We start from the raw sequence: 27,922 nt of genomic DNA on the forward strand, positions 1-27,922 counted from the left end.
TGAGAAGATTTAAATATCAAAGTAAAAAAAGCCTAATTATAGAAAAACTAATATTATCCAAATATTCATTTTTAATCATGAAACAAAAATTACTATACATTATAGGAATGAGGACTTGTATTTGTGATTTCATCAGCTTTTCTATTACTTGATGGGAAGCTCTGTCAATAAAGATCACTACTTTCTTTGCAGTCAGGTTTTCCAGAGGTCAACTAACTCTCAGGGTCACACATCCAATATGTGACAGAGATAGGATTTCCTTGTTCAGAGGTCACCTTTCAAGTCAAAATTTTGCCTTTTTGTAGGAGGATATAGATAGAGATTGAACTTGTGATTCCTTTGGTTTTAAAAAAAAAAAGTCCCTTAGGTGAGGAACATATTCTTTCAAAAATTTAGCTCTTTCTCTGTAAATTATAATCTTAAAGAGATGCCTAGAACACTGAGAGGCTAAATAAATTAAATAAAGTGTTCTTTTTGGGCTATTCTTGGCTTCAGAGCTGGCCACTATACCATGCTACCTTTCATGCCTCTGGGTATGTTATATCAAACAATAAAGTGTGTATTGAAAAAAAGATTAGAAAACCAAACAACAAAAGGAAAATTCATCATAAAACATAATAATCTATGTAGGTCCTAAAATAGTGGTATGAGAACATATGTAGCAAATTAAGAAAAAAATGGCGATTTTAAAGTACCTTTATCAATTTTATTTCGCTTGAATATAAATATGATTTCTGGGATGCATCACAACAGATTCTATACAAAACCGATTCAGCAATGAAAAATAATGTTGACAGATGACTGCAGTGCAAGGAGGCATGATCCAAAGAAGAACAAAGCATATTTAAAGCTTCTGAAATATTAAAAATATGAGAATAAGTACACATAAAATCTTGGCATTGTTTTAAATTTATTATTTTGTACTTTAATTTGATCTTCAATCAGTTGTCAATGGATAGTCAAAGATTATTATCATACAGTGATGTATCTTGTAGAACTTTACCTATTCCTGGATTATTTGGAACAGTTGGAAGAAATAAAACATTTGAAAATGGCAGAGTAAATGAAGCATACTAGCCAAGCTTTCCTAATACTCCTTTATAAAGAGTTTAAAAATAATGTATCTGGTTGGATTTTAAGGCAGCATAGATAACAAAAGTTTGAAAAAAAATATTTGTCTAGGAGATTAAAATGAGAAACCTGTGGCACTGGAGAGGTGGCTGGCTAGAAACAAAGTTTAGTGGCAGTTGTGAGTCTTGGGGGCTATGTTGCAGATAGCAGCAGCAGCATAAATATTGGTAGCTCTGATTACCCAGAGACAAAAAAAGAATTGAAGATCTATTTATAAAAAGATTACAAAGGACTTCTGTGCTAATACTGGGTGCAGGGCTGGTCATTATTTGGTAACTCCTTGGCATATTACCAATTCCAGGGCAGAAAAAATCAGTCAAAAAGAAGTAATAGCTTTAGATCCAAGTGGTATTTCTAGGGAACAGAAAAGCTGTGATCTGAGAACCCAGGTTAAGTCAAAACCAAAGACCAAAAGACTAGTGACCACTACCTTCCTCAGATGATACTACCTTGGAAGTGCCAAAAATTTTAAGATTTTCAAAATTAATTGTGAAGTATCAGGGAAAAAAGTTTGCAAGTTGAGAAAGTGACAAACCCTATCCACCCCCCAGGTGAGCAAAAGCCAGCTATAAAATAAAGTTCAAAGTCAAGAAATGAGTTGGGAAAATGAGCAAACAAAATGATATCCTAATCATAAAAAGCTACTGTGACAATAGAGAAACTCAAAACACAAACTTAAAAGAATACAATCATGTAAAAACATCTATAGACAAAACCGCAGATTGAATATAAGCCCTAAAGAATTCATATGAAAGCTAAATGAAGAGATTTTTAAAGTTTAAAAAAAAATCAGGGATAAAGGGAAAATTGGGAAAAGCAATGAGAGCAATTAAGAAAATTATGAAAAGAGACTAAAAGCATGGTAAAGGGGGTGCAAAAATACTACAGGCAATAAGGTCTTAAAAAACAATTAACTAAATGATAAAAGAGGTGCAAAACCTGACTGAAGAAAATAATTACTTAAAAATTAGAAATAAGGAAGTAGAAGCTAATGATTCCATGAGACATCAAGAAAAAAACAATAGCAACATAAAAGTCAAAATTATGAAAGAATGGAAGAAATGGTGAAATATCTCATTAGAAAAACAAGTGACTGGGAAAATAGAGCAAATAGAAAATATGAAACATAGATTTGAAGGCTGAAAGAAGTAGAAATATGGGAAAAACAATCTTCACATAAAAGAGACATGTAAGGAAGAGTAAATAAGGAGCAGTGATAAACATTTGAACCAAAGAGATGGGAAGAGATTAGAGTGAAGAAAATAAATGGAGGGAAATAGCAATCATAATTGTGAATATAAATGGGATGAATTTACCCATAAAATGGAAGTGATTAGCATAATAGATTAAAAACCAGAAGCCAAAAATAAGTTGTTTACAACAAATACACTTGATACAAAAAGACAGAGTAAAATTAAAGGACTAGAAAAGAAACTATCATGTTTTTGCTGAATGATAAAATGACAGGAGTAGCAACCATGACCTTAGACAAAGTAAGAGCAAAATTAGACCCAATTAAAAGAGACTGGTTTTGATGGTTTTGATACCTAAACCCAGGAAGAACAAAAACAGAAAAAAAACTAGAGACCAAATTCTAATATCAATATTAATAAAATTTAAATAAAACACAGAAACACTATAACGATATAACCCAGAGACGATATAAGTTTATAGAATTAATACCAGGAATACATGGCTAGTTCAACAATAGAAAAACTATAAGCATAATTGATCATAGCAATAATAAAACCCACATAATCATATAATCACATCAATAAATGTAGAAACTTTTTTTTTTGAGAAAATACAATATTCTGTGCTAGAAAACACAGGATTAAATGAAGCTGTCCTTAAACTGACAAGTAGTGTCTAACTAAAATCAAGAGGAAACTTTATTTGAAATGAGAATAAACTACAAGTCTTCCCATTAGAAGTGAAGCAAATATTTCCATTATCACCATTATTATTTAATATTATGCTAGAAATGCTAATTACAAAAATGACAAGAAAAAGAAATTGAGGAAATGAATATACATAGTGAGGAAATAAAACTATCATTCTTTGTAGGTATTATAATGGTTTTCTTAGAGAACCCAAGAGAATCAACTTAAAAATTACTTTTAAACTTAATGACTTTAGCAAAGTTGAACTATATAAAATAAATCTACATAAATAATCGAAGCTTTTATGGTAGGAACTCACTATTAAATAAGAACAGCTATGAAAACTAGAAAGTTTTCTGGAAGAATCTAGGCATATACCATTATTTTGCACCATATAAGATCTAAATGTATAGTTAATTTAGACACATAAAGTGTCTAATTAGGATACTATGGAAAGTGTTGCCTTCCACATTTATAGATAAGAGTTCATGACCAAAGAAAAAGATAAAAAGAGCACAAGAGACAAAGTAGTTAATTCTGATTACAAACAAAAACCAATGTTGCCAAAATTAGAAAGAAATCAGAATGAGGAATTTTTTTTCTCTGATTTTTCTTCTTCAAATAGAGAACTGAGCCAAAGCTAAAAAAAAAAATTGATACATCCCCCAGTTTCAAAGAGTTACTTCCTTAAGATTCTGGATCTCTTTTTCTAGTTGGATGTCTTCCTTTTCATAATCTTATTTTTTTTAATTGTTCATATTTTTAAATTTTTTCTCAGTCTCATTTTACTTTTAAAGACTTTTTTGAATTCTTCTAAGAATTATTTTTAAACAGATGACCATTTGACATTACTCTTTAGGATAAGAGAGACCTTTTTTTGCTTCAGTATCCTTCTCTGAAAACAAACTCTATTCTTCTCTATTACCATAGTAACTTTTTTTGGTTGAATTCTTTCTCTTTTGCCTACTTTTTTTTTTTTAATTATAGAAATTTGTTAGTGTAATCACCTCTAGCTCTGAGGAATGATGGATACTGCCTCTGCCCTGAAATCCTCCTTCAGTTCTTCCCTCTGTCCTGGAACTGCAATTCATAATTCAGTCCTTCTATAAATGCTCATCAGTATCTCTACCCCATTGCCTCCATACTCACTAGGTCTGTGTTGGTTCTTTCTCATCCAAGGCAGTCTCAACAGCACATCTTGGCTGGTGTCCTTATCAGTAGAGGTTCCTTCAATCTTCTCCAACTTAGAATACTGGTCAATACTCGTCAGGAGGTGAAAATCCTATGGTTGGGGCTAGGCCTGACTCCCAACTTACCTATCCTTAGTGCTCACTGCTTGTAGTTTAGTGGAAGTAGCCTAGAGAAGGTTACACTTTATTAGGGCCAAACCTCTAGCTTGATAGCTTTCTTTGAATCTTCTTCAATTGTCCCAGAAGGACCACTATTCTGTCCCAACTCTTGTGAATGTTTACTTTTTGATTTTTACCCTGAGGAACATTTTGTCTTGTTTGGGGGAGGGGGGAATCTGGAGAGCTTGGAATTTTTTAAATCTACTCTGACATTTTACCAGAGTCCTCTCCTGGAAAAAAAAACATATATATATCTATATCTATCTATCTATCTATCTATCTATCTATCTATCTATCTATCTATCTATCTATTCTGAAGAGTCCATTAGTTCTCTTTCTGGAGGTGAAAAGCATTTTCCCCCATGAGTTCTTTGGGATTGTCATAGATTATTGTATTGATCATGATAGTTAATTTTTTCCTATTTAATCATCATTATTATACTACTATTATTGCACACAAGGATTCCCTGCCTCTGTTCACTTCATTTTGCAATAGTTCATATAAATATTCCCTGTTTTTTTCCATAAATTCATCACCTTTGACCTTTCTTACATGATGGAATTCCATCATAATCATATATCTTGTATAGTCATTCCTAAATTGATAAGCATCCTCTTTCTTTCTTTTTCTTTCTTTCTTTTTTCTTTCTTCTGTCCTTCCTTCCTTCCTTCCTTCCTTCCTTCCTTCCTTCCTTCCTTTCTTTCCTTCCTTCCTTTCTTCCTTCTTTCCTTCCTTCCTCCATTCCTTCTTTCCTTCCTTCCTCCATTCTTTCTTTCCTTCCTTCCTTCCTTCCTCCATTTCTTTCTTTCTTTCTTTTTTTCTTTCTTTCTTTCTTTTTTGCTAATACAAAGATAGCTGCTAGAAATATTTTTGTACATATAGATCTTTTCCTTCTCATTAGAACTCCTTGGAACACAGACATAATGTGGCATTACAGGATTAAATGATAAAGTTTGTAACCCATTTCAGCATAGTTCCAAATTGCTCCTTAGAATGGCTGGCCCAGTTCAGAATTCCACTAGCAGTTCATCAGTGTCCCTATCTTTCCATGTTCCCTTCAGCACTTATCATTTTTCTTTTCTGTTATTTTAGCTAATCTGATATGTGTAAGGTACATCAGAGTTGTTTATATAGATATAGATATAGATATAGATATCTTATATAATTTCTAATGATTTATAGCATTTCATGTAACTATTGATAAATTTGCTCTTTTCTACTGAAAACTGCCTTTGTGCATCATTTGACTATTAATCTATTTATTTTATGGAAATGTTCTTACTTTTCTAAGTTTGGTTCAGTTTCCTATGTATTCCAGAAATAAGACCTTTATCAGAGAAACTTATTATAATTTTTCCCGGTTTACTGTTTTCCTTCTAAATTTGGCTGCATTTTTATTTTGCATGTGAAAAAAAATTTTCTAATTTAATGCAATTAAAATAAATTACTTTGCCTCCTGTGTCCCTCTCTAACTCGTTGGTCATAAATTCTTTTATTACCCATAAATCAGGTACTGTTTTCCATGATCCCCTAATTTACTTATTTTTTTCTTTTTTTATTATAGCTTTTTATTTACAAGATATATGCATAGGTAATTTTTCAGCATTGACAATTGCAAAACCTTTTGTTCTAACTTTTGCTTTCCTTTCCCCCACCTCTTCCCCCAGATGGCAGGTTGACCAATATATGTTAAATATATTAAAGTATAAGTTAAATACAATATATGTACACATGTCCAAACAGTTATTTTGCCCCTAATATCTATCATGCTATGTGGTATGGGTTGTTGATCTATGTCTAACATGCTAGAAAGCTTTGCATTTTTTTTAGCTGTTTCTATTGAATAGCAAATTTATTTCCCCTAAACTTTGATCTTTATACTTATCAAAAACTATTTTACTGTGTTCATTTACTTCTGCACATTGGATATTTAATGTATTCTACAACAATTCTATTTTGGTTTTGACTTTAAAACACTTAAAATGGTTACGTAATTAGAGCTTACAGTACAGTACCTTCTTGGATTTCTCCTTTGCACTGAGCTAAATAAATTGCCTCAGTCCATGCAGCAGGAAGATCTACATGTTTACCCACACCCAGGCTGCTGAGTCCTAATCTTCTCTGTTATGGGAAAAGGTAAAATATGAAATATGAAAAGTTTATTTGAGGTGGAAGTCAGTCTATCATAAAATATTACAGTACTTAACAGTTAAATTACAAAAATTTTCAGAGATTTTCATCCCAAAAGAACAAAGAAAGATGTGTTAGTGTTTATTATCTATAAAAATCAAATATATATATAAACAAAAGTTTACTTCTTTGAAGAAAGCCTTTGATAATATAAAGGTTAAAGATGCAGATTATGTGCTATATATTTACCTTTATAATTTTTATGATTTTTCAATCAATTTTATTAGTGTTAAAATCTAAGTCATATTTTAAAAACATCAGTTATTGTTGTTGAAAATGATTAATCAAAGTTGATTATAAATCAGTTAAATAATTGTAACCAAAGTATGCTTTGAAGTCATTAAGCTTCATTTTGAAATTTCATTAGGCAAATTATGTATTTGCTTTCATTTATTTATATTAAATGTTAGGAAAGTGCTTATCTTTTTCATAATGCAATATTTTGGGTGAACACTTTGAATGAGAATTAATTACCAACATAAGATGTGACCTAAAAGTTCTCTCTTAAAGACAAATAGAAAAATAACCTTGATAATTCTGTTTCTGCTAATCTTACTATCATTTTCTTTTTGATTTTCAACACAAGTGAAAATTTTATATTTGGTACTCTAACATCAGCTTGATCAAAACTAAGCAACTATGTGACCATGGGCGAATAATTTCCCCTTCTGTGTATTGTAGGGTTTAGATGATCTCTGAGATCCCTTCCAGAACTAATATTCTATGATAGCAATTGATTTTTTTAATATGGTTTTTTTAAGCTTGTGTTCATTTTAATAATTATTTTAGGATAATCCAGGGAAAAAACTGCATCTGTTTTATTACAGAAACTAATGAAATAAGAATAAAAAAATCTTTTCATTATGAAGTTAGCTGGCAAACAAATTTGTTGTTTTCATTATTATTATGCAACAAATGTCAAAGGGACAAAGCTAATAATCCAAACTGGAGGGATGAAACTTGCTTAAAGTGGTTGCAGCACCTATCAATATCCTACCCATTACTTAGGTCCTCTGTGTTCATCATTTTCAACCAATTCAATTAGAGCAAGTTTAAGGACCTTCCTACTGGGGTATACAATACAGTCTTCATAATCAGAAGAGTCTATATATTAGAAATGAAAATATATAAATGAAGCAAAAGCACAGTTGCTCTTGCTCATGTGAATTGGAAGATGATGCCAAGTAGTCTTAGTGAAGATTAGAGCAAAAACAAATTGGCCCTAACTATAAAACTTCTAAGATAAGCAACCTGATTGTATCAGGAAACATAGTATTTATAGTCAAAAAGGCAGGTTGGAATCCAACAAGTTAAGAGGGTAGCAAGTCTTAGGCTGGGTGTTAATAATTAGGAACAGAAAAAAAGAACTGTATGAGATGATCTTATAAAATTTCTTCATTTTACAGAAATGAAATTGAAGCCCAAAGAGGTCATCTTACTTATTCAAAATAGCCAAAAATAAGTAACAAAGCCAGGATTTAAACCCAAATTTGTCAAAAATTCCAGTGCTCCTTTCCCATTACCATATTGAGTTCTATTAGGAGTGCAAGCTATACCAACAAAAGTTTCCCTATAAATGCTGTTTTTATAACAAGTAACTCAGGTTTCTTCAGAATGGCCAGACATGAGAAAGCCTGGTATTAGGTTAACAACTTTTGTCTTCTTAGGATCAGGAAGATGTAAAGAAAACTCTATATTTTTAAGAAAATTTGGAAGTTATCTTAGAATTCTAATGAGCACAATCTCCCATGAGTTCTTGATCAATCACCTTGCCTTAATGGAAATATTTTTGAATTGCCATGTATGTAGCCTGATAGTTTAAGGAAAATCTACTTTTCCCCTAATAAAAGCTAATTGTTTTGTACATTTTCTTCCCAAAAGTGTTATACTACATTATCAGAGATGTGTCAATGAAATATTGCCTTCATTTTATAGTCATGGGCCCATGACTATAAAAATATATAGGATCCCAAAGGTCCTAGTTCAATGTCCATATTTTAAAATTAAAGGAATGAAGAATGATTTGATAAGTAGTAAGTGACAGAGACAAGATTCAAATTCAAATCCTTCCTATTCATCGTTCTTCCTGCTGAACAATAAATCTCAGATACAAAGACAAGATGCCCTAAATACAAAGGAGTTCTTTACCAATTGTTTCTTTGAACTAAGCAGCTATTATTACCAAAGAACATATCCTCACTTGGTGAACAAGATTTTGTACATAACCTTTGTGCTTTTTATAAACAATAGCTGACAGCCAATTTCTGCTGACAAAAATCAAGCGCTTAATTTTGGACATTTAGAGTTGATGTGCCTAATCGATTATATCTTGTTATCATTTCTTTGAAATTTGTCTAAATCATTTGATATGGAACAATTTTGTTACAATATTTAACTCTGATCTTTATTCCTGACAATTTTTAATGAAAACAAGTTACTATTACAGCATTTTCTGCCAGGTTTTAGTCATAGATAAGCTTTCACTAAATGGAAGAAGAAACCCAAATGAACACCATGAAATTACCTTGCATCTAAGTAGCATTTTTCTAGCCTGGTCCTGTAAGTTCTTCTTATCCTCTGGATTTTCTGAGTCATTGAATTTCTTGATGAATTCTTTTGTGATTAACAAAGGTTGTCTAAACAAGTAAAAACATGATTGTGGCTATCATTTTGGATTTTAAATAATTAAATTCAAGATGTTAAACATAGCATATTCCTGGAAAAATATTTTTCAATTACCAGAATAAGCACAAGTATATAAATAATCTAGAAATGTGAGAATCATAAAAATTAGAAGATAAAGACTGCAAAAAAAGATGAAAACTTTCAATCACCCCTAATTTAAGAAAAATGACAAAGGACTAAGTAAATTCAGTCCTTAAATAAGTTCAAATACATAAAATTAGCATAAGTGACAAAGAATTGATCCAGAGTCTACTGAATCTCAACCTCAAAGGATGAATTGAGGATTTGCAAACAAAAAAAAATCATGTACCAACATTCCCTCCATTTCAATGTTAGCTTACTGTTTTGTCAAGTTAAATAATTTATTAGTGCATGAGTTGATCTTGATGCTATTTTCATTCTTGTTGAAAACATCCAAAAAACATGCTAAAAAGCATGGCACCTAGCATACAATCCAGTTTTACTCTACTGGTGACTGAGAAAAGTGCAAGAATATCCTCCATTATCCAGAACTCAAGTAAGAATGCCATCATGGAACTAGTATATGGTACTTATGAACTTCAAGCAGCCAAATTTTGCTGTCATCTTCTAGAAGCCCTTGATGGTATCTCTTGGAATTTTTAACTTACTTCAAAACTCAATTTAGTTTTGCTTTCTATACAAAGTGACAGAGAAATGGTGAAGTTTGAATATAAGTGATGAAAATAGCTTTGGTGACTAAAAGGAAGGTGGATTAGAGTGAGGAAAGATTTGAGACAATCAAATTTGCAAGCAATTTATTCCAATAATTCAGGCATGAGATGATGAAGGCCTGCACTACAATGGTGATAGTATCGAAAGAGAAGGGGGCATATATGAGAGGTTTTGGTAATAAATTGGATGGGGTAAGAAATGGGGAGATCAGAGACAGTGTGGAATCAAGGATAACTCCTAGGTTACAAGCCTGAGGGACTGTGAAGATGTAGAAAGATTATATTCTCTGGAGAGTAATAGGGAAATTGGGAGGGTTTAGGGAGAAACATAATGTGTGCAGTTTGGGACATATTGAATTTAAGATATTTATTGAACATCCAGTTGAAGGTGTTTAAAAGACAATTGGAAATGTGAGATTAGAAGTTAGTAGGGTAGGATATGTAAATTGGAGAATAATCAGGATAGATATATATTAGGTATACAGTTGTATATATATATATATATATATATATATATATATATATATATATATACACATATATATGCATATATATACACTTATATGTGTGCATATTGTATAATTTAATATATATATAAAATGTCTATATAATTGTTATATAAAATACAGGAAAAATATTTGTATGTAATATTTTCTTAAACACACACATATCTAGCATACTTATAAAATGAATAACTAATAGAGTAATATTAATATATTTAAAGATGAAAAAATCTCATATTATATAAAAGAATTTATGAAGGGAAATGTAATTATCTAAATATTCTTCTTTAAATACCACTAATTTAAGAATATTTGGAGGAGGGGGTGTTCAATATCTTGAACAATAATTGGTGTAAAATTTTCCAGAGGTGACAACTACATCCTCTAATATAATAAGCAAAATTTCTGTCACAGAGTTATAAATCTTAAAATAAAGTGAACAAAAAGATATTCAGTGTTTCACTTTCATAATCCAACACCTCTGTAAATAGGAGGGAAGTAAAAATCTCATGTCTCTTTGGGATTATTCTTCATGATCATAAAAACACCTCAGTCAGTTTCAGTCTTTTATACTTGTTCTTTCAATTTAGATTGTTAAATTTCTTTTGTATGAATACTTCACTTTGTATCAATTAATATGTCTTGCCATGGTTATGTCTTCTTTATGTTTCTTACAAAATAGTAATATTCAATTACATTTATTTACTCTAATGTTTTAGTCATTCTCCAGTTGATAGACATCCAGTTTGTTCCCAGATCTTTGCTAATACAAATGATATACATGTATTCATTGGTGTATCTTTTACCTCTGTGGGGTAAGTCAGTTGTGTGTGGTATTTCTGGATCAAAGGAACCATGGTAGACATGGAAATCTTAGGTCAAATCCTAATCCAATAGTTATTACTGGTTAAACTGTGGGCAACTCATTTAGCATCCTTATACATCATCACAGGCTTGATTGGTATTTAGTAATTCAGTGTGTGTGTGTGTGTGTGTGTGTGTGTGTGTGTGTGTGTGTGTGTGTGTGTGTGTGAGAGTGTGTGTGAAAAAGAGAGAGAGAGAGAGAGAGAGCACACAATAGGTACATCTGATCTGTTAGGATGAAAAGTTAGTTACTTCTTCCTGTTTGAGTCTCACATGGACACTGTCACTCTTTTCTAGCTCCTCCTTTTCAGAACAACTTTCTTTCTTGTCAACTCCTTTATCACCATGGCTAGTAGTGAATAAATTGTAGGCAATTTTTTGGACTTAGAAAAAGGAAGGCCTGGATTAAAATTTCCCCTCACTCACTTATTAATTATGTAATCCTGGTCAAATTTAAACCTCTTAATCTCAGTTTTCTTATTTCCAAAATTAGAGAGTTGAACTAAATAGCTTCCAAGGTTCTTTCTAAAACTATGATATAATATACAGTTAACTCCTATAATAATTGTCTAAGTGTATATTGCCATGGAAAGTTCCAGACTCATATAGTCTAGAATTGGGAAGCCTGGCCTACCTATTCAAATGTTATACATACATGGCCTTTTATTTAGCATTATTATTATTTTGAAACAGTGATAAAGTTAAGCATCCAATAAAGAACCTTAATATTGAGAGAGCTATGTAGTTTATAAAGTATTTCATGTACAAGTAAGAATTTTATAATCATTTTAGTTTTTGAATTTTCAATGAAAATGAGTAATATTTTGTCTACCTTTCTTGAATAGTGTGACCATTCCTACTAGGACAATAACTCATAAAACCTGATTATATAATGACTCTATTTACTAAGGTTTTTAAAATTCATACTTACTTTGGCTTTTTAGTTATGTTTTGTGTTATGTTTTTTGCACTATGTTTCAAAAGTTCTTCATGGTAAGAGGTTGAAATTATTCCAAATCTGTTTATAATAGGCACCCTGGTAAAAGGCATATTCTCAGGTAATTAACCTAACAAAATAAGAAAAGATATTTGAAATATTAATATAAATTTTCTACATGTGTGCATGATTGGGGCAGGAATTGGTACAAACCACTGATGTAACTCCCCATGTGAAATTGACTGGGGAGCCTGATTCTTCAAAAATTGTGATAATCAATACTATAAGTATCTCAGAGAGATCTTGAAGAAGGCCTGGATATTTGTAACTAGTGCCAGTCTACAAACCCTAGAAGGCTCACTTTTGACACAGTTTCTATATTATTCATTCTCTAAGTTTACTTCTAAGATGCATGACTGATGAGTCCTCACCTCAGCTTTGTCCAAAGATGGTAAATTGGTTACAAAATTTATCATTGACCCTGATACTTGAAATCTCAAACCCTGAGTCACACTCTCCTGACATTTTAAAATTCACAAAGTTGAAGCTTCCAAATTTCTTCTTTAATCTCCTCAATCAAATCAAAACAATAAATGTTGAGGTAGACAAAGAACTAATCCCATATTCAGAGCACCAGAGTTTGTACTCAGAGGAAAAACTCTAAAACCCTCGAGAAAAAATGATAGCTCACTAGATTCCATCAGTGAAATAGTCAAATCAAGAGCAAAGATCCACCAAGAATGAGAACAGTCAAAAAGAATGAGGCTGAGTCCAACTAAGGTTTTTTGAAGGTATCTCTCCAGTTCTGGTTTTACAGCTGTAACCAAAGAGGCTTCTGTCCCCCAGATGATTAGCACCCCAGAACCAATTATATAGAATGCCTATTCTCATTCTCTGAGGAAGTTCCATTTCAAATAATAACAAATCTCCTGAAAGTAGACTCCTCAGAGCCTTTGTAACATGGGATGTTGCATTACTGGCACTTCATACCACTTCTTATGCCATTTTCTATTACTTATATACATCTATTTTCATTAGTGTAGGAAGTTATTTGGTGAGAACCAAAGTGCCAATTCTAAACTTCTTTCTTGACCAGTGAAATTCATTTTAGCTTAATTCATCAAGGTGCTTAGAATAAAGACTTCTGTTTAAAAACCTGGTAAAAATTTTTTAGTAAGAATCTCCTTCCAAGTGAATCTTCTAATTCAGTGAGTCAATGCTTCAAATTTCAGTGAAGATAAATAACATCAAAGTCCTTAATGAAATAAATTTCATGTCAAATTTCAAAACAGATATTTTCTTTCTTCCAGAGTTTGTTTGTATTTTTCTTTCCTTGTAGCTACAGATAAACAAATATCATATACATATAAAAAAGACTGCTAATCCAACTTTGATATCCACTTGCAATCCACTCACACCTGTGACTCTAAGAAGCTGTAGAATGCATAATGGCAATACCTCTGTAAAATGTCTTGACAGACAAACAAAACGTGGTTGAGGGTAGTTGACAAGTCCCAAATATGTTAGTGAATTAGTGAGATATCTACTCCAAGCATGTGAAGACTTTCTCAGGTAGAATGGGTGGATGAGAACAATTTGTTCTAATAGCCATGAAGGTGACTGAAGATGAAGATGTAGAGCACTTAGAGCTTGGTCAGACATGGCAGATACCAAGATCATCTACTGCATTCTGGGATATGGAGACTTTTATCTTGGACTTCAGTAACTCAAAAAGAGAGACAGAGACAGAGATAGAGAGAGACAGAGAGATGGGAGGAACAACTAATAGATACATAGCTAACAGAATTCCAAATGATCTTTCTAGCCAAAGTAAAGCTTTTTAAATTTTTTCCACTTGTGACCTCTTTTACCCCAAGGTAAATGTGACCCAGGTTATATAAGTATATAAAATAGATATACAAATCAAACATTTACTGGTATTTGCCTAAATCCACAGAGGATGGAACGTGTCTATCCCAGCCTTTCCCTTCTAGCCTCATCACTACAGGCTTTCTCTGCCAAGCCCATCAAGTACTCAGGACCTCATCAATAAGGCAGGTAGTAACACAAGGGAATTTCTTAGAATTTCTAAAGATGGCGAATGAAATGTTTATTGAAAGAATATATTGCCTTTAGGAAAAACAAAATAAAACAAAAAAACACCTCAATGCTACAAACTTCAATCCACTTAGTGGTTAAACTGAACTACTCACCTCAAAAATAAAGTTTTATAACAATCAAAAAGAATTTCAGATACAAAGGAAAGGAAATGTGAATAACAGAGAACTATTCTGTACCCACCAAAAACCTGACTGAGAGAAGGATTAAAATGTGTTCTGCAGTGGAGCACAGGATACACCCGAGAGTGACCTACTCTGTAAATCTGAGCTTAATTATAAAGGAAAAAAGGGTATTATTGGATATCCAATAAGAGTTATTCTTTTTAGAAAGAAAAATAGGCCTGAAGAGATTATTTGCCTATTAAATATCCCAAACAACAAAAATAAAGGAGGGCAAATGAATACAATATAGTCAAGAATAGCAACAGCAACAAAGTGATAACAGAGAAACTAGTGATGATGTAAACTGTGTCCCCTTTAATCTTTGGGGAAGGGTGGTCCTCAGTCCCCTCTGGGAGGGGCCCCAGCCTCCTGTTCATAGGGAAAACTCTCAGATAATAATCTCCTCTTCAATTGGAGATCTTGGTCAGAGGGATGTTCTCCACCCTCTATTGAAAGGTCTCCCAGCTCCAAGACAAAACAAACCCAATATAGCCAAGGCCTAATCAGAAATGCCCACTGAGTTGCTTCTCATTGTAAACCCATTTAGCAAAAGTCCTAACAGGAGTTTGCCTGCTAAGAAAGCTGTTTTCTCAGTGTAATAAACCCATTCTTGCCACAAATCTCCTGCTTGTATTCATTGGGGTTATGAATTCTTTTGCAAAGCCTGTGGGACTGATCAGGGGGATCCCTTGCTGTCAGGGGATCTCTCAACCATTATTTTTTCACACCTCAACATTTGGTGGCCCGCTACAGGGATCCCCCAAATTCTGGCCGAGGTAAGCCTTCTCTTGCTGTTATCTATTCTATAGCTGGGACACCTAAATCCCCGGGGAAGATTTGGGATGTAAGGAGCTTCTACACTCCAGCAGAATTCCCTGGCTGGGAATGTTCTGACTGAGAATTCTTGTGTTTCTGACAAAAGTCCCTTTAGTCAAGGAACTTGATCATCTCTCCCTCTCTAGGGATGCCTTAGGAGGATGGTGCACTATAGAATCGGGGAAATCTAAGACTTGTAGCAAAATGGGACAATCTATCTCTCTATTCCTAAGGATTGTCCCTTAGGCTGTTTTTAAAATAGAGACAAATTCAGCTTAAAAGATCTCAAAACTAAAAAACTTAAAACAGCCCTGCAGAATGCTGCTTAAATTTATTAGAGGGAAATAAAAATTAGATACTAACCTTTTAAGTACCACTTCCCCCCCCCCCCACCTCCTTCCTGTTGCTCTAGGGATACAGGGTCCCTGTGAATCCCTTCTAGAAATACTTCCTTACCAAAGACAGGACCTTATGTCCAACAATATTTCTTTAACTCTATTCCCCTCACCTCCTGAACCAGATCCTGAGACTTATATCTCTCTGATACAAGGAGTGGGACCCCTTTTTCTCCTCTTAAGGATCCCAATTCAGCCATTTCTCCCTAACTTCTGCCCTCTGAGAGAAACAGCAGACTCTCAGGGGAAGACACTCAGAACAGAGGTGCCTCTTTCAAGGTCAAATCTCTCTTAGACTAAGGAAAAACCTGGCCATTACTTTGAGGACCCCACCCAGTTTATTTTGGGATCTAAGGCCAATACCCTCCAATTTGATCTTTCCTGGGGGGATGTTAATATTAAACAATCTGCCCCAGATATACAGAGGAACTGCAGAAGCTAGCTTTGGGACTTCAAACTTCTCCCACTCAGTTGTTAGAAACAGCTGTTGGAGTCTTTAATAATCAGGAGCAAACTGCAGCAGAGGAAAAAGACCGAAGAGTGAAAGTGAGAAATGGAGAACTGTCTCATATTTTGGCTGCTATTTCTGGGAAACATAAGGATTTGTGCTTCAGATTGTGGACAGGGCCATGGAGCCTGAAACTGTCCACCAAGGAAACTCCCCAGTCCTTGCCCAGAGGAGCACTGGAGGAGAGTGCCTACAGGGGATGAGCTGCCCCGCCCAATGCCCTGCCCTCTAGCAGGAGTTTGGGGCTTGCTCAAGCCCTCACTCACTCCACTAAGACAACCAAAGACCCAAATGTAGCCAGGAAGACCAATGAATTTCTTTTTGATATGGGGGCTTCTTTCTCTGTTTTGCTCTGGCACTCTGGTCTCACCTTCTCCTCCCCCCTTAGAATGGGGATTGAAGGGAAACTTAAGAATTGTTTGAAGACTTTCTCTCTGCCTTGCCAGTTTGGTGACTCTATTTTCCTTATTCCTCATATAATCATAATTTCCAAAGTATCCATTCTAGGATCTCCTCTATCTTATTGAAACTGTCCCATGGGTTTCCTTCTTTCCTTTGTGCCTTACTCCAGAACCAAGTCAATTTACCAGTCTTTGCAGGTGACAGAGAAAAATGTTGCCCCAGGGAAAGACCTCTCTCCAGTTTCTCTCCTCTCTCCTCCTTTGATATATAACCTCTCCAATGCTTTTCTCCACTTGCTTCAAATAGTGACTGGTTGAAGATATCTTAACATTATTTTACCCTTTCTTTCATCTCATTTTGACAATATCTGTGGAAACCTAACTTCTCATATTCCTCACACTGGTGTCAGTTGCCCTCAAAATATCCAATTTCCTTCCTCTCAATGTGAGACAATCATCTTTTCTAGCACTAAATCCCCCAGACAAAAACCAGCACAAGGTCCCCATTTCCTTTCACAGAATGTTTCTCTTCAATGGTAGGCTCATTTGGCAGTGCAAGTCTTTTCCACTAAATCAAGACCTCCCTGTTTTCCTTCCCTTTTTTCAGTCCTTCTTGTTACTTCATCTACTCCCCATAGATTAATTTCTTTCTGAGACCACCAGAATCATCTTTCATTATTAGCTCTTGATTTGACCATCTCACATTACACATTCCTCTCTATCACCCTACTGTCCTCTTTCCTTTTTGTTCATTTTCCTATTTTATAATTTCACAAAAAACAAAAATGAAAAAAAGAAAAAAACCCAACAACACAGTGATTAGTGATTTATCTTTAGGCAGAGTGTAGCCTGTCCAAAATGTCCTTCACCCATTTCTTGACATTACTTGCCTTTCATCTGACTTTCATTTTCATCTATCTCTCTTTGTATAATAGAGATTAAGTAATTATAGGTACCAGGAAAGGGAGGATGAGTTTCTAGAACAGACAGAAGGAGAAAATATATAATGAATAGTGAGAGAGATTCTTTATGGAAAGAGGCACAAAAATGAAATTTAGAAAATTAATGAACAGGACTAGATGAAGATGAAGAGGAGAGAAAATAAGTTGACTGAGAGGGGAAAAAAGAGGGGGAGAATTAAATAATCAAATAAACTCAGGAATGAAAAAAGGAACCAACAAACAAAACCTCAAAGGGAACAAGCTAACTAAAGGGAAGAGAGATCTGGGTGAAAGGAGAAGAGAGCCAGAAGGAATAGCACCATCTTAAAAAATTATTTTCATATATATATATATATATATATATACATATATATATATATATATGTGTGTGTGTGTATGTATACATTATATTTATGTATGTATGTGTATATATATATTTATTTATTTATGTATACATTATATTTATGAGTGTATGTATATATATATGTACATATATATATATATATATATATATATATATATATATATCTCAAAGTAATTGATGGATCATAGTTCTATGTTTACAACAGAAGATGAGAAAAATAATAACATTGAAAAAATTATAAGAACAGATTAAACTTAATTCAACTTTAAATGCAAATCGATTAAACAGCCCAATAAAATGAAAAAGTGACAGATTGGATAAGGAAACAAAACTACAATCTGTTGCTTTCAAGAAATATTTTTTTAAAAATTTACAAAACTGAGGAGATGGAAAAAATTTGACTATGCATCAAATGAATCTAAAAAGCAGGAGATGCAATCTGACAAAGCAAAAACAATATCTGAAAAATTAAAATGGATAAACAAGAAAACTGCATTATGATGAAACAAGAAATAGATTAACATTAAGAAACTTTTATGTTTCAGATTCCTTAGCATACAAATTCATAAAGGAAACATTTATTGATCTAAGACATAGATAGTAATACTGTAATGATAAGAATTTTCAATTTATCTCTTAATTTTGGATAAATCTATCAGAAAAATAAACATAAACAAAAATAAACATAGAACTGAATAAATTGCTAGAGAAATTGGAGTTAAAAGATTTATGATATTTTCCAAATGACAAAAGAATATATACACATGGAACTTGATAAAAAAAAATCATGTATTAGGGCATAAAAATATTGCAAATAAATGTAAAAAGGCAGAAATATTAATACATTTTACAGATAATAACTCAATAAATATAGTTCAAGATCCTAATGGAAATTTAACAATGAAATCCTAACTAAAGACTAGATTAAAGAACAAATCATAAAAACAATAATTATTTCAAAGAAAATGATTATGATGAAACAACATGTCAAAATTTCTAGGATGAAACTAAAAGTCCTCAGAGGAGATGTCACTGGGATTTTGAATACTACACCAGGAGAAAATGTACATTGACATATACTATTGAGCTAAAAAGGTTTTGATTATAAGTTCAATAAAATACTATGTCTACTCTCTATAGATAAGTTTACCTAAATATGAAGAAATTTATCTCCAGCAGCCTGACCATCAGTTGATTTCTTTTGCCTATAATTCAAATGATGAAGGAGCTGAATATAGTACTTAGCTTTCAAGTGTTGCTTTATAAATGGAAACTCAAGTAGACTAGAGTTCAGCAGGAGGTGAAGCCCAACAATCAATCAGTTCTACATTGTAAGCAGAAAAGTGACTAATCTACTGACTATGCCATATCCAGAACTGAACTTGGTTGGGAAATAAGTAAAAACTTTAAGTTTAAGTTCAAGGGAAGTTAAATAAGCATTTTAACCTGATACCAAGATAGTAGAGAAAAGGGGGCTCTGATTTGGGGAAGTAAGGCAGTCAGTCACCTGAGTAACTCACTGCCACTGCAATTTCCTCTTTCCTCACCTATAGGTCCTTAACATTTTTTTTCCTTCTTCACTCAAAAGCTTCCAGGAAGGAGGAGTAAGAAAGGGAGAAAGGTGAAGTTTGGGAGTAGGAGGGTAATAGCGGGGGAGAAGAGAAGAAAATGGGAAGGAAAGAATTCCTCTGTTCAAGGATTTTGTAATTTACTGTTCAGCTACAGCCAATTAAACAGCTTTTTGCCACAACATAGTAAGCCTACAGAAAAAAAATAAGTAATCATTGATGTGTGTTCTGATAGAAGTTCTGAAAAAGAGGACTAGAGAAGACACCTGACACCTCGGATACCTTTTACAATGTTACATAGTGAAATAGCATTGATTTGCATTCAACCTGCTAATAGTAGAGAATGGCTAGTAGAGTGAGCTCAGAGAACTATATGTGCTTCATATATATAATTGAAGAAAAAAGTTGGGGAGTAGGGGGAATTAAGGCACAGGAAATAAATATGTCCAAGCATAATATGTTTTGTTTCCATGAATTCTCTTTAGTATTCTTTCCTAAATGTATCCATAATCAGGAATGAAAATTGAATTAGAAAGTAAACACATACATACACACAAACACATACAACCACATACATACACACACACACACACACATACAACACTCACATAAATGCATGCATGCTTGCATAATCACACAAAAAGTCTAAACTATATAGCAGTAAAGCTTTGAAGCTCTGAAACCTGGGTGGTAAAATATATGATCTAATTAAGGGATGAAATAATCAGTAGGATGAAATTAAGCAGAAAATTTGATTCTTATAGACAAACTGAAGCTAAAAAATAGCTAACAGACCCAAGTAAACCTAATCACAGAATCACAGAATTTCAAAATGGGAAAGCCCCTCAAGGATTGATTACATGATCCCACACATATCTGAGCAGAAACTTTACAACACCCTGGATAAATGGTTACTCAGTTTACATTTGAAGACTTTCAGTAATAGAGACCTCATTATCTCCCATGACAACATATTCCATTTGTGACAGATCTAATTCCTTTTTTTTTTTTTTACTAGAAGCAATTAGGGTTAAGTGACTTACCCAAGATCACACAGTTAGAAAGTGTTAAGTGTCTGAGATCCGATTTGATCTTATGTCCTTCTAACTTCAGGGCTGGTGCTCTATCCACTGTACCACCTAACTGTCCTGTAACAGATTTAATTCTTAGAGAACTGTGAGATATAGGAAAAGTACTGTGTTTTGAGTACCATCTTCAACATTTACTTGTAGTACAAACCTGTCCAATGGAATATACAAAGACACACACACACCAAGAGTGTTGGGTTTGGGCAGCAGATGGTAGATAGGTTAAGGAAAAACACTTAGAATTTATGTGGTGCTTTGTTTATAAAGCACTTTGTGTTATTATCTCCTTTAATGCTCACAGTGACTGTGAGGCAGATACTATTATTCCCATTTTACAGATGAAGAAACTGAGACTAAGAAAGGTTAACTTGTCAGAGTTAATTATACTTACATTTACGGATTGTAAATACCTGATACAGAATTTCAACTTAGATCTTCCTGACAAACTGCAGCATTTAATCTTCTTGTTATTGAATCATTTCAATCATATTTGTTTCAAATGAAATTTAACTAGTCCAAACTAACAGTTCATGATGCAACATCTGGCCCAGAAAAAAAACTGGGTTCAGTTGTTTCAATCATGTCCTACTTTTCATAACCTCATTTGGTTTTCTTGGCAAAGATACTGGAGTGGTCCTCCTTCAGATCATTTTATAAATTAGGAACTGAGGCAAATGACCTTAAAACACATAATTACTGAATGTCTGAGAATGTATTTAAATTCAGAAACTCCTAACCCCAGGACTGGTACTCTATCTACTATGCCATCTACTTGTCCATACTCAATCTATTGTATCCTAATCACATGAAATTCACATGGTTAAAACCTAAAGAACATGATGAAAAATCTGGTCCAGAAAGAATTGATTTGGATAATGTTGTTATTCAGTTGTTCTAGTCACATATCCTAAAATGGGTACCCATAACTGGAAACTGCTTTTCTTTGTTTAGTATTATAGTAATGCATATTCTCTTCTAGTAAATAGTAAGTAAACCAAACAATTATGGAAGAATTGTCCGCTGATTTCAGCAAGAATCTGTAGCCCCTCATAAAGCAAAGCCCAGTGGGAAAGAACTAAACATAGGAGAAAGGATAGTGACTTCAGAAAAGCAGTAAAACATTTAGCTAAGTTGCAAACCTCATTTATAGGAAAAAATAATGTTGGGCACAAGGTGGAATAAGCTCATGATGTCATAATTTATTATCTACGTTACTTTATCAAGTAAATATTTGCATTTTAAGTTTACATTTAAAAATAGCCTCAACCTATCAGACTCTAATTATGCTGACTTAAAATTTCATTATATAACAACAATAACGTTTGAACTAAATAAATGACCTAAATAAACTCTCAGAACTAAAATTGGGAAGGTTGTTCTAGATAGACTGAGATATATTAAACCAAATCTATTTAATATAGAAAACTTTGAATCAAACCCAGTATACAGTCTCAACAGAGCTGAATTATCTAATAATTAAACAAAAAGTAATACATCAATTTTTATACCTAATATATAGTGCTTTAAGGTTTGCAAAGTACTTTGCATATATTATTTAATTTGTTCCTCACAACAATCCTGTGAGTCCTGTCACCATCCCCTTGCCATTCCTGACATTTTACAGGTGATAAAACTGTGATTAGAAAACTTTCATGTATTAAATGTCAAAGAAAAGAACTAAGCTTATTGTCCTGATTCCAAGCTCAACACCCAGAAAGAAATAATTGAATATTATGGAGACATTACCAGGATAACATAAGTTTTAGCAGTTTCTACATACAAAGGCTCAAAGGGCTCAGAATTTGATATTTTGGAGGGTAAAGGAGTTAAAATTACAACCAAGAATAACCTACCCAGCAAAACTGAGCATAATTCTTCAAACAAACAAATAAAAATAATGTTTAATGAAATAGAGAACTTGCAACCATTGTTGATGAAAAATACCTAGCTGAATAGAAAAGAATGACTTTCAAATAAAAAGGTAAACATGAAAGATAAATCCTAACAAGTTCATTATGGTTTAACTATTTATAGTCTTATATAGCAGGGTAAGAGTTGTAACTCCTAAGAACTTTATCATTATTAAGATAGTTAGAAGGAGTAAACAAAGACAAAAAGCATGGGAGTGAGTTGACTTTGAAGGGATAATTTCAAAAAATGAAATTAAGACTGAGAAAGAAATGCACTGAGAGAAAAGGCAAAGAGAGATAGGATGTAAAAACTAACTTACATAAAAGGTGTGAAAGGAAAAACTTTTACAATAGAGAGAAAGCTAGGATACTGGCAGGTACCAATTGACCAGTGCTCTCATCAGAACTGGTTCAAAAAGAAATAACAAACACAGTTGGATAAAGAAAACTATTTTACTGTATGTGGAAGGACAAGGACTGAGGAAAGAAGGAGAGAGAGAGAAAGAGACAGAGACAGAGATACAAGGATAAACAGACATGCAATAGTTTGAAGGAAAATACACAGTAAATTGGAAAATAAATAATCTAAACTTAAGGGATAAGTGTGTCAATGAATAAATCATAGAAACATCAATAATTTCATTAAAAATAATTAAAACAATAGAAGAAAGTTATAGGATACAATCAAAGGGGCACTTAGGAGAAAATTTATATCTCTATGTAGTACCATCAATAAAATGGAGAAAGAACAAGTCAATGAATTTGGCATGAAAGTGAAAAAAAACTGCAAAAAAGAACAAATTAAAAATCCCCAAGTAAATACCAAAATGGAAATCCTGAAAATTAGAGATTAATGGAATTGAAATAAGAAAGCCATCAAAGGAATAAGACTAGTTTTATTAAAAACAAACAAGCAATAAGATAGACAAACCATTGGTTAATTTTATTTTAAAAAGAAAGAAAAAAAACAAATTACCAATATTAAAACTGAAACAAAGGTGAGTCCATCACCAAAGGGGATGACATTAAGACAACTCTTAGTAGCTACTTTGCCCAATTATCTGCCAGTGAATCTAGCTATCTAAATACACATTATCCAAATTAACAGTACAGGACATAGAATACTTAAATAATCTTATCTTAGAAAAATAAATTGGACAAGCCAGCAAAGATCTCTTTAAGAAATAATCCCTGGAACCCAGATGGATTCACAAGTGATTTCTACCAAATATTTAAACATCAATTAATTCTAATACTATATAAAGTTTTGAGGGGAAAAAAAAAAGGATCTCAAAGCAAGCAAATTAGGGGAGAAGGAAATATTTTATCTGTCAAAATTATACATAAGGGAAGAATTTAAGATCAAAGAAAAGATAGAGGGTATTATGGAATATAATGTAGATAGCTTTGATTATATTAAATTTAAAAGCTTTTGTATAAACAAAATCAGTGTAAACAAGATTGGAAGGAAAGCAGAAACTGGAGGGGAAATTATAGCAGGGTTCTCTGATGAAGGCCTCATTTTTTTAAATATATAAAGAAGTGACTCAAATTTATAAAAAATAAATAATTATCTAATTGATAAATGGTCAAAGGATATGAACAAGCATTTTTCAGGAGGAAAAATCTAACTTATCTATTATAATAAAGATGCTCTAAGTCTCCTTGATTAGAGAAATTAAAATTAAAACAATTATGAGATATTGAGCCATACATCAATGGGAAAAGAAAACTGACAAATGTAGGATAGGATGTGAAAAAATTGGCACACTAATGCACTGTTGGTGGAGTTGTATCTAACTAAATGATCCAATAATTCTAGATAGTAATTTGAAACTATGTCCAAAGAGCTATAAATCTGTGTATATCCTTTCACCCAGAAATCCCGCTACTAGATTTATACACAAAATAACTCAAAAAAAAAAAAAAAAAAAAGGAAAAGGACATAAATGTATAAAATTATTTAGAGCCAACTCTTGTTGTGATGGCAAAGAATCAGGAATTAATGGCATGTCCTCATATGGCTAATCAAATTGCCATATATGATTGTGATAGAATGCTATTGTGTTAAGAAATGATGACCAGGATGATTAAAAAAAAAACCTTGAAAATAATAATTAATACAAAATGAAGTGAGAAAAACCTTGTACAGAGTAACAGCAATATTTTATGATGATTAACTATGAAGGACTTAGTTATTTATCAGTAATACATTGATCCAAAACAATTCCAAAGGAGGTATGATGAAAAATGCTCTTGAGAAAGAACTGATGAAGTCTGAAAAACATTTATTTTGTTTATTTTATTTTTTTAGCAACATGAGCTAACGTGGAGGAAAAATAAGTGATCCTTTCTAATAAAATGGATGTAACTATGTGTCAAGGTTCCTTTCATAAACTTATTTGACTATATATATCTGAATATGAAAGATCCAATAATGCAGCTAAACTGGTAGAAGAGAAAATACTATTCTTGCAATTTAGCTTTGTCTCTATGCTCTTTTTTTTTTTTTTTCTGTTGATTTAACTACAATGGAAAATGAAAGTGATTTAGGTTTGGAAAACCAAACCTGTCTGGTAGTCATTGGATAAATAACATTTATCAAGTTTATATTCTTCAGAGATTAAAATTTGGCGGTATCTGGAATACTGATCAAGTTTTCAGATCAGAATTTGAGTAAAAAGAAAGGACAAACGCTGAAGGTATTAATTAGCTAGTTGCAAAGACTCCACTTGCTGGAGATATAAAATATTTCATAAGGGAAAACTTTGTAGGGAACAAAGAAAGTAAATGTGAGGAAAGGGATACTTTTGTTTGCTTGATTTTATTGGTTCTATAATTACTGACAACAGAATTAAAACAGAAAAAAGCCTATAGACTTTAAAAGAATTGGCAATGTCCATTCTTACTTTGAGGAAGAAATAATCAAGGATTTAATCTGAGCCAGAATCTGGAAGCACTGGAGCAACATGTAGTAAACAACAATTACTTGAACATCTGAATGAGGTATGAGTTGCCTCAGAGTTGTGTCCACTGGAGTACATTCAACGTCAGCAGCATTGGGTATAGATTATGAAACCAGGATGGATCAAGCCTGATGGGACATCATGATGACATCACTAGAAAACATCAGTGGGCATAACAGATATAAACAGTCACTTTACTCACATCTTGACTAAACATGTTCCCTACAAATATACAAACCTACTCATGTGCTTTGACTGCAGTTTCCTTGTATATGTGTTTCTCTACATATATACTCTATAGAGGTCCATTCTTTCCAATGATATTATGCATATTGTGGACTATTGAATCAGATGGGATGTTTCACTGTTATATTTCTTAGTATGGCATTTCAGTATGGTCTTTACTTATAACTCACCATTTTTTCTGGTTTACTATTAAAGGTAAATACATCATTGTAAACTCATGTAAATTATTTTATAGGGAAGTGGACCCATGGAGTAGCTAGAATCTTGAAAAGCCATTTTCCATAAAAGTCATGTGGTGAAAGAAAACACAGCAATCTGTATTCTGATACAACCAGATACAATCATCTCTGGGTATGGATAGGATTTTTCATTATAAATCCTTCAGAGTAGTCATGGATCATTGTTCTGTAATAGTAAATAATTTACATTTCTGATCATCACAGACTAATCTATTACTTTGTATACAATACATTTCACTTTGCTTGAATTCATGGAAGACTTTCCAGAGTTTGTTTGTTTGTTTTTCTCCCTGAGAGTCTCCTGTTCATCATTTCCCATAGGACAATAATATTCCATCACAAACACATATCACACAAGAAAAACAATTTTGAAAGATTTAAAAATTCTGATCAATACTATAACTCACTGATTCCTGAGGACCAATATTGAATTACAATTCTAGAGAAGATGTAGAATAAAATTTTGGACATGGCCAGTGTGGGATTTTTTAAAAGCTATTAATTCTTGACTGCTAATTTCTTAGCTTACTTTTCCAATAAGGACTAGGGTGCAAAAAAAAAGGAGTAAAAATAGGGGTAAAAGAGAAAAGAAAGCTAAGAGAGTCAACTAGATATATTTTTAAAAATTAAATAAAAGTTCAGAAATAAAGAAATTTAAAACATCTTTGCAAATTTCAATGAATTAAATGTTCCACTGTATACATGGAAATTTGATTTCCTTTTGTTTGTTACACTCAAAATAAAAATAAGTGTAATTAAAATATATGGCTCAGTTTTATTTTTTCCTGTCTGATCTTCTACTCTTCATGTAGCTGCCTCTATGTTTTAATATTTACATTACTTAAAGCCTAGATTGTCCTTCCTTGAATCTCTCCCCTTTCAATGACTATTTGTTCTTCAAGACATGTTTAAATATCACCTCTTCTTGATTCACTAACTGGAAATGATCTCTCAGATGATCTGAGAGAATTCTGTGTTCTTATATAGTTATATTCTTATTTTATTCCTTTTTATCTCTGGATTTCTGTAACATCTAGTTTCTATTGGATCATAACTTCCTTGTGAGTAGGTCATGTCTTTATTTTTCTCTCCCACAACTTGGTGCAATGTTGCAGATAATGTTGAAGGAATGGAACTAAAAAAGTGAAAAAAAAAAAAAGTGTGTGCCTCTGTGGGAAAACTTGACTACTGATTAGGTGAATGAAAGAGCATTGATTTTGAACTCAAAAGATTTGCGTTCTCAGGCAGGATATGCTATCTATTATTTTTGAGACTCTGATAAAACATTTCATCTTTTAGGTCTCAGTTCCTTTATCGGTAAAATGAAGCAACTGTGCAAGATGACCTCTAAGCTTCCTTCAAATTACAAAACTTGAAAAACTCGATGCACCACCAGACCCACCTCAAAAGATCACTTTTATACTGCTAGCAAACGTGGCAGAAGAAAAGCTTTGATGGCCCTTATATTTCTCCTAATACGACTTTTGCTTGCATATTATTCGTGACTTGGGTCAGCAAAATTTGAGAGATTATTCCCAAAATGTGTAAGCAACTTCCAGCATTCTTCTCAGCCTAGCCAGCCGGGAGCCGGGGCATATCGTTAGAAAGGGGAGGTGGAGAATCTCGCCTCAGAGAACTCGAGTTAGCCCCCTAGTCCTCTCATTGCCCGTAGAAATAAGTCATTACGGCGCCTAGCCTAGGACCTGGTAGTCTGTTCTGGTAATTTTTCTTTTAAACAATTATCCCGCTCACCCGCTGTGGGTTCCCATTCACTAGCGCTGCTGAACCTGGTTGCTAAGGACGCTGTTCTGTCTGAGTGAAACTTGTGGGGGAGGGACGAATTAGAAAGGCTGCCTGGTCCGCGTGACCAGAGTGGTGTCTTAGGGGAATTCAAATGCAATCTTTATTCTTATTTTGCTTCCTAATGTGCTTTTTTTTTCCTAGAGGAAGGTGTGGAAAACAT

The 27,922-nt window shown here is 33.0% G+C and overlaps 1 protein-coding gene across 4 annotated transcripts in view; it reads right to left on the minus strand.

Moving 5' to 3' along the window:
- Positions 1-27,922, minus strand: part of TMEM232 (transmembrane protein 232) — a 185,910-nt gene that overhangs the window by 136,204 nt on the left and 21,784 nt on the right. The window contains exons 1-6 of one of the 4 annotated variants that reach the window (XM_074281947.1): positions 27,712-27,769; positions 25,418-25,627; positions 12,230-12,365; positions 9,079-9,190; positions 6,380-6,485; positions 696-853 (exon numbers count right to left, since the gene is read on the minus strand). In XM_074281947.1, the coding sequence (XP_074138048.1) occupies positions 696-853; positions 6,380-6,485; positions 9,079-9,190; positions 12,230-12,348 (495 nt within the window). In that variant the 5' untranslated portion in view covers positions 12,349-12,365; positions 25,418-25,627; positions 27,712-27,769. Of the gene's footprint in view, positions 1-695; positions 854-6,379; positions 6,486-9,078; positions 9,191-12,229; positions 12,366-25,417; positions 25,628-27,361; positions 27,774-27,922 lie in introns of those variants that run through there. The other 3 variants (XM_074281946.1, XM_074281945.1, XM_074281948.1) reach the window with 3 other exon arrangements.

This window comes from Sminthopsis crassicaudata, chromosome 1 (assembly GCF_048593235.1).
Source record: "Sminthopsis crassicaudata isolate SCR6 chromosome 1, ASM4859323v1, whole genome shotgun sequence".
Taxonomy (NCBI): Eukaryota; Metazoa; Chordata; class Mammalia; order Dasyuromorphia; family Dasyuridae; genus Sminthopsis; species Sminthopsis crassicaudata.